This window comes from Lipomyces arxii, assembly GCF_038497795.1.
Source record: "Lipomyces arxii strain Phaff 12-163 unplaced genomic scaffold V1512scaffold_7, whole genome shotgun sequence".
Taxonomy (NCBI): domain Eukaryota; kingdom Fungi; phylum Ascomycota; class Lipomycetes; order Lipomycetales; family Lipomycetaceae; genus Lipomyces; species Lipomyces arxii.
The window spans coordinates 275,495-289,639 of record NW_027117706.1 but is presented as its reverse complement, the minus strand read 5'-3'; the positions used below and the strand labels follow the sequence as shown (position 1 = coordinate 289,639).

At 47.9% G+C, this 14,145-nt stretch overlaps 6 protein-coding genes across 6 annotated transcripts; 4 read left to right on the top strand and 2 right to left on the bottom strand.

The window, feature by feature from the left end:
- Positions 1 to 303: 303 nt before the first annotated feature.
- On the top strand, positions 304 to 4,980 carry V1512DRAFT_207490 (uncharacterized protein; the record flags this gene model as incomplete). The annotated part of the gene is made up of 3 exons (XM_066913407.1): positions 304 to 412; positions 461 to 579; positions 622 to 4,980. 3 exons carry the CDS (start codon positions 304 to 306, stop codon positions 4,978 to 4,980), a joined length of 4,587 nt encoding a protein of 1,528 aa, XP_066771635.1.
- A 2,484-nt stretch (positions 4,981 to 7,464) lies between these two features.
- V1512DRAFT_238467 (fungal-specific transcription factor domain-containing protein) lies at positions 7,465 to 11,089 on the top strand. Its single transcript, XM_066914173.1, has 4 exons — positions 7,465 to 8,356; positions 8,404 to 8,608; positions 8,656 to 9,237; positions 9,287 to 11,089. The coding sequence occupies exons 1-4, from the start codon at positions 7,959 to 7,961 to the stop codon at positions 10,994 to 10,996; spliced, it is 2,895 nt and encodes a 964-aa protein (XP_066771634.1). The 5' UTR covers positions 7,465 to 7,958; the 3' UTR covers positions 10,997 to 11,089.
- A 33-nt stretch (positions 11,090 to 11,122) lies between these two features.
- Positions 11,123 to 11,746, top strand: V1512DRAFT_253163 (uncharacterized protein; the record flags this gene model as incomplete). Its single annotated transcript, XM_066914739.1, has 1 exon — positions 11,123 to 11,746. The coding sequence occupies one exon, from the start codon at positions 11,123 to 11,125 to the stop codon at positions 11,744 to 11,746; it is 624 nt and encodes a 207-aa protein (XP_066771633.1).
- Positions 11,747 to 11,783: 37 nt separating this feature from the next.
- V1512DRAFT_262628 (Prefoldin beta-like protein) lies at positions 11,784 to 12,365 on the bottom strand. The gene is made up of 2 exons (XM_066916336.1): positions 12,170 to 12,365; positions 11,784 to 12,116 (listed from the first exon to the last, which is right to left on the bottom strand). Exons 1-2 carry the CDS (start codon positions 12,189 to 12,191, stop codon positions 11,800 to 11,802), a joined length of 339 nt encoding a protein of 112 aa, XP_066771632.1. The 5' UTR covers positions 12,192 to 12,365; the 3' UTR covers positions 11,784 to 11,799.
- Positions 12,366 to 12,382: 17 nt separating this feature from the next.
- On the top strand, positions 12,383 to 12,846 carry V1512DRAFT_262625 (uncharacterized protein). The gene is made up of 2 exons (XM_066916335.1): positions 12,383 to 12,439; positions 12,486 to 12,846. The coding sequence occupies exons 1-2, from the start codon at positions 12,406 to 12,408 to the stop codon at positions 12,677 to 12,679; spliced, it is 228 nt and encodes a 75-aa protein (XP_066771631.1). The 5' UTR covers positions 12,383 to 12,405; the 3' UTR covers positions 12,680 to 12,846.
- Positions 12,672 to 14,115, bottom strand: V1512DRAFT_262624 (uncharacterized protein). Its single transcript, XM_066916334.1, has 3 exons — positions 12,989 to 14,115; positions 12,829 to 12,940; positions 12,672 to 12,789 (listed from the first exon to the last, which is right to left on the bottom strand). The coding sequence occupies exons 1-3, from the start codon at positions 14,049 to 14,051 to the stop codon at positions 12,735 to 12,737; spliced, it is 1,230 nt and encodes a 409-aa protein (XP_066771630.1). The 5' UTR covers positions 14,052 to 14,115; the 3' UTR covers positions 12,672 to 12,734.
- Between the last annotated feature and the right edge of the window lie 30 nt (positions 14,116 to 14,145).

The following is a 14,145-nucleotide window of genomic DNA, read 5'->3' as shown; positions in this document are numbered from 1 at the left end:
CAATTATACTAAACTGAAACTACGTGATCTACAACGATTGCCGGCTTGAGACTGGTCGAAAGCGTATGGTGTTAATGCGCTGATAGAAGTAGTGCTGACTGATATACCAGATTAAATAATAAGTACAGCGTCAAATCTACTTTATGACCTAGCATGGCAACTGAAGATCCCGGTGGAGGGAATATCAAGGTGGTTGTACGTGTCCGACCATTCAATAATCGCGGTATGCTCTATAATTACATCCCATGTCAAACATGTTAACAGTTTTAAGAACGAGCAAGGAATGCAAAATGTACTGTGCAAATGCAACAAGATCAGACTGTGTTGATTCCTCATGATTCTAGTCTGAAGAAGAAGACGTTTAAGTTCGATAAGAGTTACTGGAGCTTTGATTCTGAGAGTGATCATTTTGGTAGGTGAAGATGTTGGTTTATAGAAGGCGTTGGTTAATGGTTGTAAGCTGGTCAGGATCAAGTGTTCAAAGATCTCGGACTACCGTTACTGGATAATGCATTCAAAGGATTTAACAACTGTATCTTTGCATACGGACAGACAGGTTCAGGCAAATCATATTCAATGGTACGTATGGTGCACTGTATCTAGTGCCTACTTACAGTACAGATAGGTTCAAGAGATGAGCCGGGCGTGATTCCAAGAATTTGTCAACAATTGTTCAACAGAATATCTCAGAACGGGTCGGGCGAGAACATGCAATGCACAGTTGAAGTCTCCTATCTTGAGATTTACAACGAACGCGTGCGTGACTTATTAAACCCCAAAAATAAAGGAAACTTGCGAGTTCGAGAACATCCTTCACTTGGCCCGTATGTCGAAGACTTGTCGCGTCTTATTGTGCGGTCGTTTGAGGAAATCGAAGCATTGATGGACGAAGGCAACAAGGCGAGAACAGTGGCGGCGACAAACATGAATGAGACGTCGTCGAGATCTCATGCCGTGTTTACGTTAACGCTGACTCAAAAGTGGCATGATGATGAGACCAATATGGATGCTGAAAAAATGTCACGAATATCGCTTGTTGATTTGGCCGGATCCGAACGCGCGTCTGCGACAGGTGCGACTGGGAGTAGACTGAAAGAAGGCGCAGAAATTAACAAGTCACTGACCACGCTCGGCCGAGTCATTAGATCTCTGGCTGACCTCGCTCTCGGTAAGGCCGTTACCGTGATTCCGTATCGCGACTCGGTCCTGACATGGCTGCTCAAAGACTCGTTGGGTGGAAACTCAATGACCGCCATGATGGCGACAATCTCACCTGCCGATATCAACTACGAAGAAACAGCGTCGACGCTGCGGTACGCTGACTCAGCCAAGCGAATCAAGAACCACGCAGTGGTCAACGAAGACCCAAGTGCAAAGTTGATTCGCGAACTTAAAGCTGAACTAGCTGTTTTGCACGCCAAACTTGAGAGCAACGGCGACACTGAGTCAGCGCCGGCAACGGATTTAGTCTCATTCACAGCGCCGGACGGGACTGTTCGGAAAGTGACTCGGGCCGAGATTGCAGAACAGTTGCAGTATTCTGAAAAATTGCTGCTCGAGGTCAATCAGACTTGGGAAGAACGGCTAGCAATGACGCGAGAGATTCAAAAACAACGCGAGTCCGCGTTGGAGGAGCTTGGAATCAATATTGAAAAAGACTTTGTTGGGCTACATACACCCAAGACCTCGCCATATCTTGTGAATCTAAGTGACGACCCGTTGCTTGCCGAATGTTTGGTTTACAACATTAAACCCGGGAGCACTAAAGTTGGGAATGCTGACAGTAGCACGACGGCGCAAATCAGATTGCACGGCAGCAAAATCCAGACTGATCATTGCACGTTTGACAATGACGATGGTGTGGTGACCATATCTCCAAACGAGAAGGCGGCTGTTATGGTGAACGGTGTTAGGCTGAAGGACCCACGAAGGTTGCATTCAGGTGACCGAGTCATTCTCGGTGACTTTCATATCTTCCGGTTCAACCATCCACAGGAGGCGCTGCAAGCCCGACGTAGTTCTACGACCGTGCCGCCGGCAAAACACAAGGTTGAACGTCGGCATACTCATGAGGAGTCAGTAGTTCTACGGCGGTCTGACTCGCAGGACACGACCGGCAAAGACTCGGCCACTTCGGACTACGTTGACTTCCCATCGTTTGAGGAAGTCAGCGTGCGGTCAGTAACTCCTGCGTTACCCGAGAGCGAAGAAGACAGAGTCGTTGGCGATTGGTCGTTTGCGCGGATGGAAGCTGCGAGAACGTATCTTGGTTCGGACCCGAGCGCTAACATCTCTGCGCTAACGGACGAGGAGCTTGATAAGCTGTTTGATGAGATGCAGAAGATACGATCTAGTAGGAAAAATCGTCCGGAATCATCCATGTCGTATTACGATGACGGTGAGTCTGTGATATCCACGTCTCCTCTTGCGTCACGCGGTCGAAAACTTTATAATGATTCTGTTTCGGAATCTGAAGACCCGTTTGTGCTGCATATGAACGGATCGCAAACATTTGACCATTCGCGCTCAGACAGCTTGAAGAGCAAAGTCAACGACTTGCGCGGGCGATTAGACGGGCAGCGGATTGATTTCGAGAGCAAGTTGCGTGAAAGCATGACGTTGTTGCCGTCAATGTCGCACACGTCAACGACCGACCTGGATTCATTTGACGAGATCCGGAGTCGGATGTCTTTGAAGTCTCCACCGCCATTCGTGATGAAGCGGAAGCCCGAACTGAATCAGGACGAGAAACTGATTGCGCAGAAGGTGTTTGCGATCTGGAGCCAGCAAGGCACGTTGCGGATGATGGACGACATTTACAGACACGCCGTGCTGCTTAAGGAGGCGCAGGTCATGAGTATTGAGATGGACATCGGGCTTAAGTTTCAGTTCACGGTGGTCGATGACGGGTTCGTGTCTGCGTCATCTTATGACTTGGTGTTGAACAATTCTGAACCGCAAGAAGATTTGGCGCTGACAAGAGCGCTAAAGCCGTGTATTGCGGTACGGGTGATGGATTTTGCGAATGCGGTCATTAGAATTATATCGCTGGAGATGCTGGAGTACCGAGTTCGTGCGTTGCGCAACATCTACAATGAGTCTCCAATGTACTCTGAATTACACGGGCTTGAGATTATGAACCCGTTTGCGGATCCGTTCGTGCAGCAGTATTCATACATTGGCGACGCCTACGTGCCGATGATCGGCGTGCTTGACGGTCACAAGACTGAATTTCAGTGCGACATCATCTCGCCGCATACGTTGAGTGTGATTGGACTTGTCAACATTGCGTTGGAGCCTGGCCGCGACGATGAGCAGGACGACAAATCCAACACGCGGGCAATTGTCGCACACTTGAAATCGATTTCCGGGTTTTCGGAACGCGAATTTACGGAAGTGCATGTGCAGATTTTTTTGCCAGAGGGCCAGACGTATCCAGGAGGTGTTTCTACTAGCGATCGGGTCAGTGGGTTTGGCGACAGCGCGCTAGTGTTTGACAGCAGACATGCAATCAGCATCGGCACGCACTTCTATCATCCGATGATGTATCGCGGGATCCATTCGACGTTGTTGCAGCTTAAGATTTTTGCTAGAGTCAGCGCTACGCATCTCGAGATGCTTCAGAGCTGGGACGACATTCAGGAAGACTCAGCTGCGTTTCTACAAGAACCGCAGAACGCGGACAAGCCTTCGCTGACGGCGCATCATGACGCATTTGTCAAACTCGAGGTGCTTGAGTTGTCGGACGCAGGCGTTTACGAGCCAGTTGACATTATGCGGGCGTATAACGACGACAAGGGGTTACTTTGTTTACACATCGGGGTACAGAAGCGGATCCGGTTGTCGATTACGCATTCGTCTGGTGACAGTTTTGATTGGAGCGATATTTCACGAATCTCGGTCAGCGATGTCCGCTTGATTGATCCAAAAGGAGGTCTTCACGAGCCACAGAGCAAAGTTGATAAGGTCGAGCTCCGGCTGATCGCGAAGCCTAAGACTATTGCCAACGCAGACGGGACTAGGACTGTGACTGCGGTCGGGCAGTGGGACTCTAGCGCACACAGTTCGGTATTTTTAGATCGGACCACGACGGACAAGTACAAGATTGTGATGAGTGTGAGCTGGCAGATTGCGGCACCGTCAATCACGTCGCCGGTTGAATTCACGACGAACCTGGTTGGTATCATGCAAGGCCGGTCTGCACGTGCGCCGTCGCGTCTGTCGCTTATGTTGGCGTCTAGCCGGATTGTGCACTCGTATGTCGCGTTGTTTCACGTCCAGCTTCGGCCGTATAATGCAGCTGCCCCGTCTCCGTTGGACGTCTCGAACTCGTACATCAATGGCGAGGAGGTTTTGGGGTCGTGGAAGCCGAGAGGTGTATCGCTTGTGAGTCAGTACAACTATGCGCATTTGGCACAAATCAGACGGGCCGAGCTTGACCAGTCTAAGACGGTTCTAAGTTACACGGAAGTGACAGATGTCGAGTCGTCTGACGAACCATATACCGAAGAGCAGACTGAGCTGCTACGAAAGTCAATCAATCTTTGGCGAGGAATTGACCGTCGCGGGAGCACGTCGACGGCGTCTTTGTTGTTCATGGGTAAGTCTCCATCGACGCCAAAGTTTGTTGCCGATGTGCGGCAAGTGCAAAAGAGTTCTGTAATTGTGAAGGAAGGCTATACCGAGATGCCGGATGACGCGATGCAGTCGTGGCAAAAGCGGTATCTTGAATTTCGAAGGCCGTATCTACACGTGTACAGTTTGCCAGAGATGCAGGAAATGATGGCAATCAATGTTACCAATTGCCGGCTGGGTATACACCCGGAAATACTAGACTCACTTCAGCGGCCGCATGTTTTTGCAATCTACGCCAATTCAGGTACGCATTTGGTGAGCGTCAAAAGTGCGACGGAGTTAGGCAAGTGGGTCCTTAAACTAGGACAGAGTTTTAGTGAGCAGACAATGGAGGAGCAGCATTAGTCGGAGTAAAGCACAATTGAAAGTAGTTTTAATGATTTTTTGAAGACGATGACTTTCTGTATATAAATTTCTAAGTCTTATAGGTTTAATAAGGAGAGAATTTGTGAGTACATTGGAGTAATTAGGAGATGCCATGTTCAGAACAAGAGTGTGAGACTGTTCCCACAGCAGGGTAAACCTGTATTATAGGGTCACCGAGGCTACACTTGATTCTGCCTCATCGACCACACTTTCTTTTCCAGCGCATCTCTCTGCTATATATGTAAAGGCTCTAAACTCTAGCTATGCGGCTTGAAAAATGTGTACCGTTTCAAATTAAGTTCAAAGCTTAACGCTACTAGAATGCTTATACCTGTGCTTGTACCATTATTATTACTTTCGACATTAAATTGAAACATAGCTAAAACTAGAATACACAAAGAACAAACGATCGTGCTAAATTTGCGGTTCAGCAACAAAGCAAGAAACGAAGTAAAAAGCAGAGTATTAAGATTAAGGGATAAACCTTATTAATGTACGTCAAAAAACTTAAAGACACTCGTCCGCACTTCACTCTTTCTTCAAGCCTGTCGTCTTTTTGCCAGGCCCAATGAATGTGCAGTCCAACTGGTGCGATGGTGATAAAGGCACGAAATAATGGTTACAGTTTCATGGTGTTTGTAGCACTTGACTTGTATTTGTATAAGGATGCGGATATCTTCGAACTCTGCTTTACACATTACTCTTTCACTGCCCAATCGTCGCTGGTGTTATAGGCAATAGAATGACACACGTCTGAGCGCGGCCGTATCCTAGCGCGTTGCCGTTATGTATGGCGTTAGATTTGTCAAGGAAGAAGAAACAGTCTGATTGCAAGGAGCGATCTAAGGTGATCAGATCCGAGAAAACTTGGATTCAAAAGCCTGAGAGCCGGGCTACTTTGGATACAATGTTAAAGGGTCCAAGACAGCGAAAAGGGTTTAAACGGTCAGAGTGAAAGCCGATAGTAATAAATATAACTGTGATTAAATATAATTACAACTTGTGGTACTTCACACTCAAAATATAACTATAAACCGCAGTAAGTAGTTCACACTCGTAAACTAAAGTAACAAATCTTTCTGGAGAAAATCAAGGTCAGAGCAACTGACCCATTATTTACATTGTTTAAGCTACTATAATATTATAGTCATTTTTCTCCAGTGACGCACTGTTCTTTCTACGTAGCACCACCATGACGGATGGCGTTGTTTGGGGAGTGAGTGTAGGTCAGTTTAGCGTTCGATTAACACGAAGTGTCCAAATTCCAGGGTTAGGTGCTGTTACGTACGCTACCGTATGGCCAGACATTGGTAATGTATACTGCTTACAACTGACTACCCTTACACTGAAAAACTGCTTAGAAATAATGTAGTGGACTTTGCGGAAAAAGCATCAGACGCCACATCACGCATCGGCGTATTCGCGATATGAGCCAAGCAGTAACAGCTTGACTCATTATCCAACTTCAATGATAAGTTGGATAATGGGTCAAACGCGTGTTCCGGGTCAAACAACACTATACTAGACAGGTTTGAAAGTCAAGAATAGTAAGAAGATTAGAAGCGACAGTGCAGGTCGTGCAGGCATCATTGTTGGCGGCCGAGTATACGAGAGAAGTGGCGTGTCATGGATTAGTACAAAGACATACTGAACCCGAGCGGGCCTCGACGAGCTAGTCAAAGATGATGTTTTGGATCATCAGTGTCCAAATGTAAAGCAGCATCTCAATGGTTTTTCCCGTTCTCGACAAGCCGGCGGAAAAGAGACCATGCACCCAATTAGCCATTAACAATTTAAGAAACTTTTGACGAAACAGTCAACACAGACACCTGACGATGGGATTCGCGATATATATTTTTCCTCGAGGCATTACGTTCAAAGTTACTCTTTTAGGCCACAATTGTTATTGCTAAAAGAAATGGAACGAAGAAGCGCTAAAGCCTTCAATTTTGCAGGCTCTCAAGGCTCATGAGCTAGGTGTTGTGCATAACGGCGTGCGAATTCGTAGCATCGTTGTACGCCCGTCGACCAATGAAGTCTTGCTCATCAATTTTGAACAGACTAGCTCAGTTGAGGCATCGGCACTGAAGACTAAGAAAAGGAAAGACCAGGCTGTGGATGAAAAGATCTTTGGTGAGGACTTCTATATGGCAGATGTAAGACATTTTAGAGCTGTAGACCCTCCAATCCTTACTTTGACCTTTGTCTTTGTATTTAATTCCCATCTCGAGAGGTTTAAGCTGAAATACTTAAAAATGAATATTGTAAAGAGTAAGGGAAACTAAACAAAGAGATATTTGTGAGATTCAGACGTAACTCGAACTAATGACTAAGCATTATTAGCTAACCACCACATATAAACCTTATTATTATTATAAGTAAGTTAAAATAAGGTTTGGTCTGTTCACATTTATTACTCGCTCATTCGCCCCTGGTTCAATCTTCCCACTTTCAGGCTTTTTTATTCCAAGCTTTGAATGTTACGCACAGTTCAAGCGTGAACTTCAAATCTAAAAAAGTCTTTAAAGTAAACAGGAAAAGGGCGTTATTTAATATTTGATTACATAAGTTATTTGGTGTAAGTTTTTGTTTATTCATTCATTCTATTTTAGTACAATTGGAGACTGGTGGCGGCCTGGATTGTACAGCTTCTTTTTGATTTCACATTTTGAATGATTTGTTACGTATTAGTATGACTGAACTAAAAATTATACTAGATATAGAGCATTAACAAAGAGTACACTTCCGATTTCAATCATCGCTCGGTCGTGTCAATTCAAAGAACATTTTTTCGATCAGAAGAGACTCCAGTTCTTTCTTCAAATCACTCTTTTTAATCAATTTGATTCGTGATTGCTCTTTCATGTCTATATTGATTAGCTTGCCTTTAAGTGTCTAACGCAAATCATTTAAGGGTTGCTCATTCACTGGATACTCAATTTCAAATCACAAATAAAATGAATCCAGTCTTGAGCAAATCTCCAGTTTCTCAACGGTCACACGTTTCGCCATTAAGTCTATCGCCGCCTCACATGCCGCAATCCAATTCATCAGCGTCGCAGGATCACAAGATTGTACGCAAACGTAACCGGGTGCCGCTATCGTGCAATTTCTGTAGGCAGCGGAAACTGAAATGCAACCGTGGCCATCCGTGCGAGAATTGTGTCAAGCGTGGAGACGAAGGCGGGTGTGTTTATTTGATGGGAAATAATGGAGCGCACTCCGCGGTCCGGGCTGCGGTTCAGCAAGGTTTGCCTGAGTCTTCTTTTGTGAATGGTGCGACAAATATGACTAAACGCGCTACCGGTGTCGAGTTGCAGAATCGATTAGATAAACTAGAAAGCTTAGTGTTAGGGTATGTATTCTGGTGGAGAGATGATTCAATGTCTGACAACGATGTAGACTTATGCATAGCTCAGGTGCAGAATCAGAAAGTCCCAGAAGCGATGAAGGCATAATAAATCAACAGCGGCATCGACAGCTTTCAACAGGTGAACTTGCTCCAGACGTTGATGCTGTGCGAGAATCGCTTGGCATGATGAAGCTTGACCGGAATGGTATGGCTATGTATCATGGCGAAACGCACTGGGGTGCACTCCTTAATGAGGTTGGTAAATGTGTGCTGACTTAAAAGTGTGATGCTAATGAATTTAGCTGAGTGAAGTTAGAGCGTTGTTTGAAGCCAATAGGCAACATTGGAGTGAATCCGGTGGCGAAGGACAGTATCGAAAATGCATCAGTTTATTGCAGGAAAGCGATTTTCCGTTCACGACGACACAAAAAGTAGAGCGATCAGATATTCTTGGGCTGTTGCCAAGCAAAGCAGATTGCGACGTTTTGGTGTATCGATATTTTGATTTTTTTGATCCCATCTACCACATTGTTCACAAGCCTTCGTTCGAGGACGAGTATGCGCGGTTCTGGAGCTCGCCTGATGATACGAGTGTTATATGGATTGGGATGTTGTTGTCGATGCTTGCGATCGCGCTTCAATCGTACCGAGAAAACGATGCACCTGAGCCGTTTAAAGTAAATGAATTAGACACGTGGCGCGCTTGGCAGAACGCGACGGAGGTTTGCTTGGTACAAGGAAAGTTTATGTTGAAGGGCAGCATTGTCATCATCCGGACGTTGACGCTGTGGATCATGGTTGAGACCAGAGGGTCGGTGCATGGGAATTGGATGAATCGAACGTGGGTTGCGGTTGGGTTGTTAATACGGTTGGCACAGTCAATGGTGAGTTTGTGATTGGATGTGTGAGAAAATGAAGCTGACGCGGGGCTAGGGACTGCATCGGGATCCGAAATGGTTTAATATAATGCCTTTCGAGGCCGAGATCAGACGGCAGATATGGTGTGTAGTCACGTCACTGGACGTTTTGTTTTCGGTCAACGAGGGCCTGCCGTTGACCATCAGGGCTGGTGAGCATGATGTGCGGTTGCCGTTGAATGTCGACGACACTGATATCAGTCCTGAGATGCAAGTGTTACCGGACGCGCGGCCGTGGGAGCTGGGCACGAACCTGACATTTTTGCTGTGTCACTCGCGGATCGCGAACGTGTTGTGTCGGATAGTGTCGGGCACGTATTCGTTGAAGCCGCGGCCGAGTTACGACACGATTTTGTCTCATGACGCGGAGCTGCGGGCCACGTATGCCGGGTGTCCAGAGTACCTTCGAGTTCCGCCGGAAAGTTCCAACGCGTTTGACCCTGCGCACATCATCATGCAGCGGTGTTTGCTTGACTTGCAGTTTCGCAAGGCGCTGATTGTGCTGCACCGACCGTTTGCTGCCCGGGCGGACGAGAACGTGCGGTACAAGCGGAGTAAGGAGGAGTGCATGGATGCGTCGCTGCAGATCCTGCGGCGGCAAAGCTGGTTATACACTTCGCCTGCAGCGCAGGACACGTTGCGGTTGTTTTCGTGGTTCACGGACGGGTTGATGATCAATCATTTCTTCCACGCGTGTATAATGTTATGCGTTGAGCTGTACACGAACATGGACTCGATGTCTGTGTTTCAGCGGCAGACCGTGCGGGACGCCGTGGACGCGTGTCAGCGGATCCATGAGGAGATTGGGAAGCATGATATGGCTGCGTCCAAGAAGCACGGTCTGATTGTTGGTTTGCTCGAGCGATTTCACGAGACCGAGAAGCTGAGTCCGGAGGAGCGGGCGAAGGTGCAGTCGAACATGAGTTCAGTGCGGCGGCATTTACTGCTGTATGATGAAGACCACGACGCGTTTCGAGACGACGGCGGAGAGCTCGAGTTTGCGATGCAGCAGGCTGACATCACATCGCCTGTGGCTGCGGTTGAGAGCCAGGCAATGGCGGTCGGGATGAATGGTGACAGCGACGGGTACGATGTGACGTTTTTGCCTGAGGAGGACGAGATTTACATAGACGCGCCGTTTCGGTTGCGGCGGTTGCCGGACCCGCAGTGGTTGCAGCAGGTGTATGCGAGTCCTCCTGCTGCGATGACGAGTGTGAGTGAGTCTGGGAATCCGGGTGCGATATTTTTGGACTCGATACATGGGAACGGGATGACGATGGCAAAGAGTACAGCGCGTCCGGATGTGAGTGCAGCGGCTGCTGCTGCTGCGGTAGCCGTTGCGGGACCGAGCGGGACCGTGTCGCCTGAAGGGCAAGTGTTAACTACCGCAAACTTGATGCTGATGACGCAGTCACCAGAGAACGAAGTGTCGCATGCGATGAACTGGGAGGAGTGGGATATATTTATGCAAGGCATGGATACGAACCCGACGACATGGAACTCAGTCAGTGCGAGTGGTGGTCCAGGTGACGTGATGCCGAGCTCGATGTTGAACCATGTCGTGCCTGTGATGGGGTGGGAGGGTGGCATGGCTGCTGGGTTAGGACTGACGCCCGGACTGACGCCTGGGATGACGCCCGAGGCGGGAATGATGGACACGTCAGGGTTGGACGACGGAATGCCACCTGGGAACGGGATTGGGTATGAGAATAATGGAGCATATTGAGAAGTCGGAGTTTAATTAATACATTCGTATATATTTGTAATGTGGAGAAGTGGGTTTCGTGGCATTGGGTTAGGGTACTTCAAATATAAATGAGGCGAAAGTAGAGAAGCAGATGAGATGCGCAAGATGGATGATTTTGAGCGCAGCGAGCAAGCGATTATGGACGAGAAGGCCGCGCTTGTAGCGTCCGAACAAGCGGTTCACGATATTGGAGTTGGACGAGGGTATTACGACCGTAGTAAGAGCCAGATGTCGATGTCACGGCGGATAGCACTTGCCGGGTTACCGCCAGTGACGCCGGTGACTACGCGGTCTAAAGAGCGAGCTGCGAGTGCGGTTAATGTTGAGAGCCGAGATGAGGATGAGGAGGACGGGGGAGAAGGTGGTGTGAAGGTTGAGCTTGATTTGGCGACCAATACGGACTACATTGCGTTGACATCTACACTTGAGTTATTGAATTCGCAGCGGGAGAATGCGGCACGGGATATAGCTACGTTGCAGAGATTGAAGAGCGGTGCGGTTGAGGATCCGGGATCGTTTATTGAGAAATTACGTTCAGAAGGGAGAGTTGAGGGTGCGCCGGGGATGCAAAGCATAGTGCGTGCGCCGGTGGTGAAGTGGAATAAGTATGGGATCTCGAATGAGATGCTTGAGAAGGAGGTTGAGAGAGGAGTTGTTGAGCGGGATGCGAGGTTTGGAAGCGTGCGAGTGTTTGGCGAAGCGAAAGGGGTCCGGAAAGCGAGTGTGTAGTGAATGAATGAGTGACGATGCTACGTATGAGAAGGAGTGTATTTGTATAGTTATCATTGTTGAACGACCTGGACTTTATTTTTGACTTGCCATTTCTTCATTTCATCTTCCGTTTTCTTATACTCCTTCATAAGCTGGTCTAGCACACTTTCAACACCTTGCTGGTTTTGTTGAAGAGCAGGAATAACATCAGACACGGTTCGTTCGACCAGTACGCCACCAATCATGCGGAAACACTTCCGGGTTGGTGGGAGTGGAAGTAATGTATCTAGCACGAGTTTATGTTCGTCGGATTCAGACTCGAGTTCACCGATTTTAGACGAGAGTTGCTGGAGAGAGGATTTGTAGTTGTTGTATTGAGATTGCAATTCTAATATTTGTTAGTATTTTATGTGTCAATTTGCGTGTAACATGTCGACGAACCTGATTGTCGTTTGTTGTCCATTTGTGCTGTTTCTTGTCTCGTCTTGTCGTCGTCTCGTCTTGTCTTGTCTTGTCGTCGTCTCGTCTCGTCTCGTCTCGTCTAGTCGTGAAGAGGATGCGTCGACGTAGTGCATGATACAGTACTAGACCCTCAGTACTAACTAGTACAATACCCTCTGTAATTACAGTATAATACCACTTGTACATAAGACATTGTCGGGTCACGAAGAGACAAGATGCACCCAAATCTCGAAGACCCACAGTGGGTAGGTGAGTGAGCAGGTGAGTTGTTACGGAATTATGTACTAATGAGTAGACTGTTCCGACGTCATTAATGCGTTGAATGAGTGTCATGCTAAGCTGAACTTCTTTGGGAAGCAGTTCAAGTGCAATAATATGAGCGAGGACGTGAATAAGTGTTTACACCAAGCACGATTAAATAGACGACGAGAGAATAATCGTGAAGGAAGAGAGAGGAGAACGAGAATGCTTAAAGCTGTTAAAGAATGATGACTACTACTATATTCTGTATATATATATATATCTTACTATCATGATAATGAGATCACTTGCGACGAAATAACTTGCGATTTTCTGTTTGTTCATTGTATTTGTCCTTCCTGAAATGTTAGTTCATTCGATTTAGAGTCAAGACATACCATATCCAAGACTGTCCTACTTCTTGTTTGCCTGCCTTTTCTGCCATTCTATAGAACTGAGCGGCCATGTACTTGTCTTTCTTGCACCCGAATCCTTCAAGTAGACACCACGCTATATGCGTTAGTCACTACTACGTCACGCACTACGTACAACACGTACCCGTCTCTGACATTGCGTCAGGGTCGCCCATGTTTGCGGCGACTTCGTAGTAATGCTTTGCAGCGACAGCGTCAATTTCCACGCCCCAACCGTACCTAAAGCAGTTTGCAAGTTCAAAAATGGCTAACGTTAGCTCTCCCCTGGCCCTCTTCAGCTCGGTACCGGTGGCTGCTGCGTCGCGTTCGATTTCGGCCGACCTGGCCGCCGCTAGCCGGAGGTACACTATGGCTTCTTCCGGGTTTCGTTCGACCCCCCAGCCGTGTCGTAGTGCAAGACCGTAGAGAACTTGGGCCAGTGCGTTGTTTGTCGTGTTTGGGTCTGCCAGCTTGCACAGTATCCGCGAGGAGTCTGCAAGATTGCCGCTTTCGTAGAGCGCGATGGCTTCTTGTAGTTCGGCCTCAAGCATCGGTTTGCGGTACTGTGACGGCTTACTTGAGCTGGTCGACACGGTTGAGACTGTGCTATCAAGTGTGCGTTCGGTCGATGCCAGTTCTATTGCCCTGGCTTCCCAGTCTGTGGTTTGAGATGAGTCCGATACGTGAACTGATTTGACTTCCGAGTTGCTTCTGCTGCGGCCGGATTTGTGAGACGACGTGGAGGACGACCGGAGTCTGAATTTGTCTTTGAATGCGTTGCTTAGTCTGTGTCGTTTGCTTGGGCTTTGGGGTTCTGCCTGAACGCCAGTGGGTGCGTTGGTTTCGTCGAGACCAATGACACTGTTTGGGTCGTTCAAGTGGATGACTGTACGCGGAGTAGGCGGTGCGTCTGAAGTATGTTGAGGTGAGTCTAGCAACGGCGAGGCGTCTCTGATGACGACCGATGGCAGTTCGTCAGACTGGACCGAGACGTCGACAGCGCTGTCGTCCTGTACAGTTGGCTTTGCGACGTACGCCAGTTGAGCGACGTGAACGTCGTCATGGTCGTCGAAGTTTGTGATTCGTAGACTTGAAAGGCCTGTAAGACCTGTAAGACCTGTAAAACTTGCTGGACGAGGTCCGTCTTGGTCGAAATCATCATCGAAAGCAGGGCCGTCGTCCAGACTTACTCTGGGGAGGTTATCCATGGTGATACGTGTACGCCTACCTACGCTCACTCGACACCATATACGCACTGTACTAGTACAGGTAGTACAACTACGTAGTACAGTAGAGACTGTA

Excerpts from the sequence above, each read along its gene's own strand:
- V1512DRAFT_238467 (XM_066914173.1), top strand. The coding sequence starts at position 7,959 with ATGAATCCAGTCTTGAGCAAATCTCCAGTTTCTCAACGGTCACACGTT. Across the intron at positions 8,357-8,403 it reads CTAGAAAGCTTAGTGTTAGG|ACTTATGCATAGCTCAGGTG; the intron begins GTATGTATTCTG and ends ACAACGATGTAG. Across the intron at positions 8,609-8,655 it reads GGGGTGCACTCCTTAATGAG|CTGAGTGAAGTTAGAGCGTT; the intron begins GTTGGTAAATGT and ends TAATGAATTTAG.
- V1512DRAFT_262628 (XM_066916336.1), bottom strand. The coding sequence starts at position 12,191 with ATGGACAACAAACGACAATCAG. Across the intron at positions 12,117-12,169 it reads GGACAACAAACGACAATCAG|AATTGCAATCTCAATACAAC; the intron begins GTTCGTCGACAT and ends AACAAATATTAG.
- V1512DRAFT_262625 (XM_066916335.1), top strand. The coding sequence starts at position 12,406 with ATGCACCCAAATCTCGAAGACCCACAGTGGGTAG. Across the intron at positions 12,440-12,485 it reads CGAAGACCCACAGTGGGTAG|ACTGTTCCGACGTCATTAAT; the intron begins GTGAGTGAGCAG and ends ACTAATGAGTAG.
- V1512DRAFT_262624 (XM_066916334.1), bottom strand. The coding sequence starts at position 14,051 with ATGGATAACCTCCCCAGAGTAAGTCTGGACGACGGCCCTGCTTTCGAT. Across the intron at positions 12,941-12,988 it reads TGACGCAATGTCAGAGACGG|CGTGGTGTCTACTTGAAGGA; the intron begins GTACGTGTTGTA and ends TAACGCATATAG. Across the intron at positions 12,790-12,828 it reads GTAGGACAGTCTTGGATATG|GAAGGACAAATACAATGAAC; the intron begins GTATGTCTTGAC and ends CTAACATTTCAG.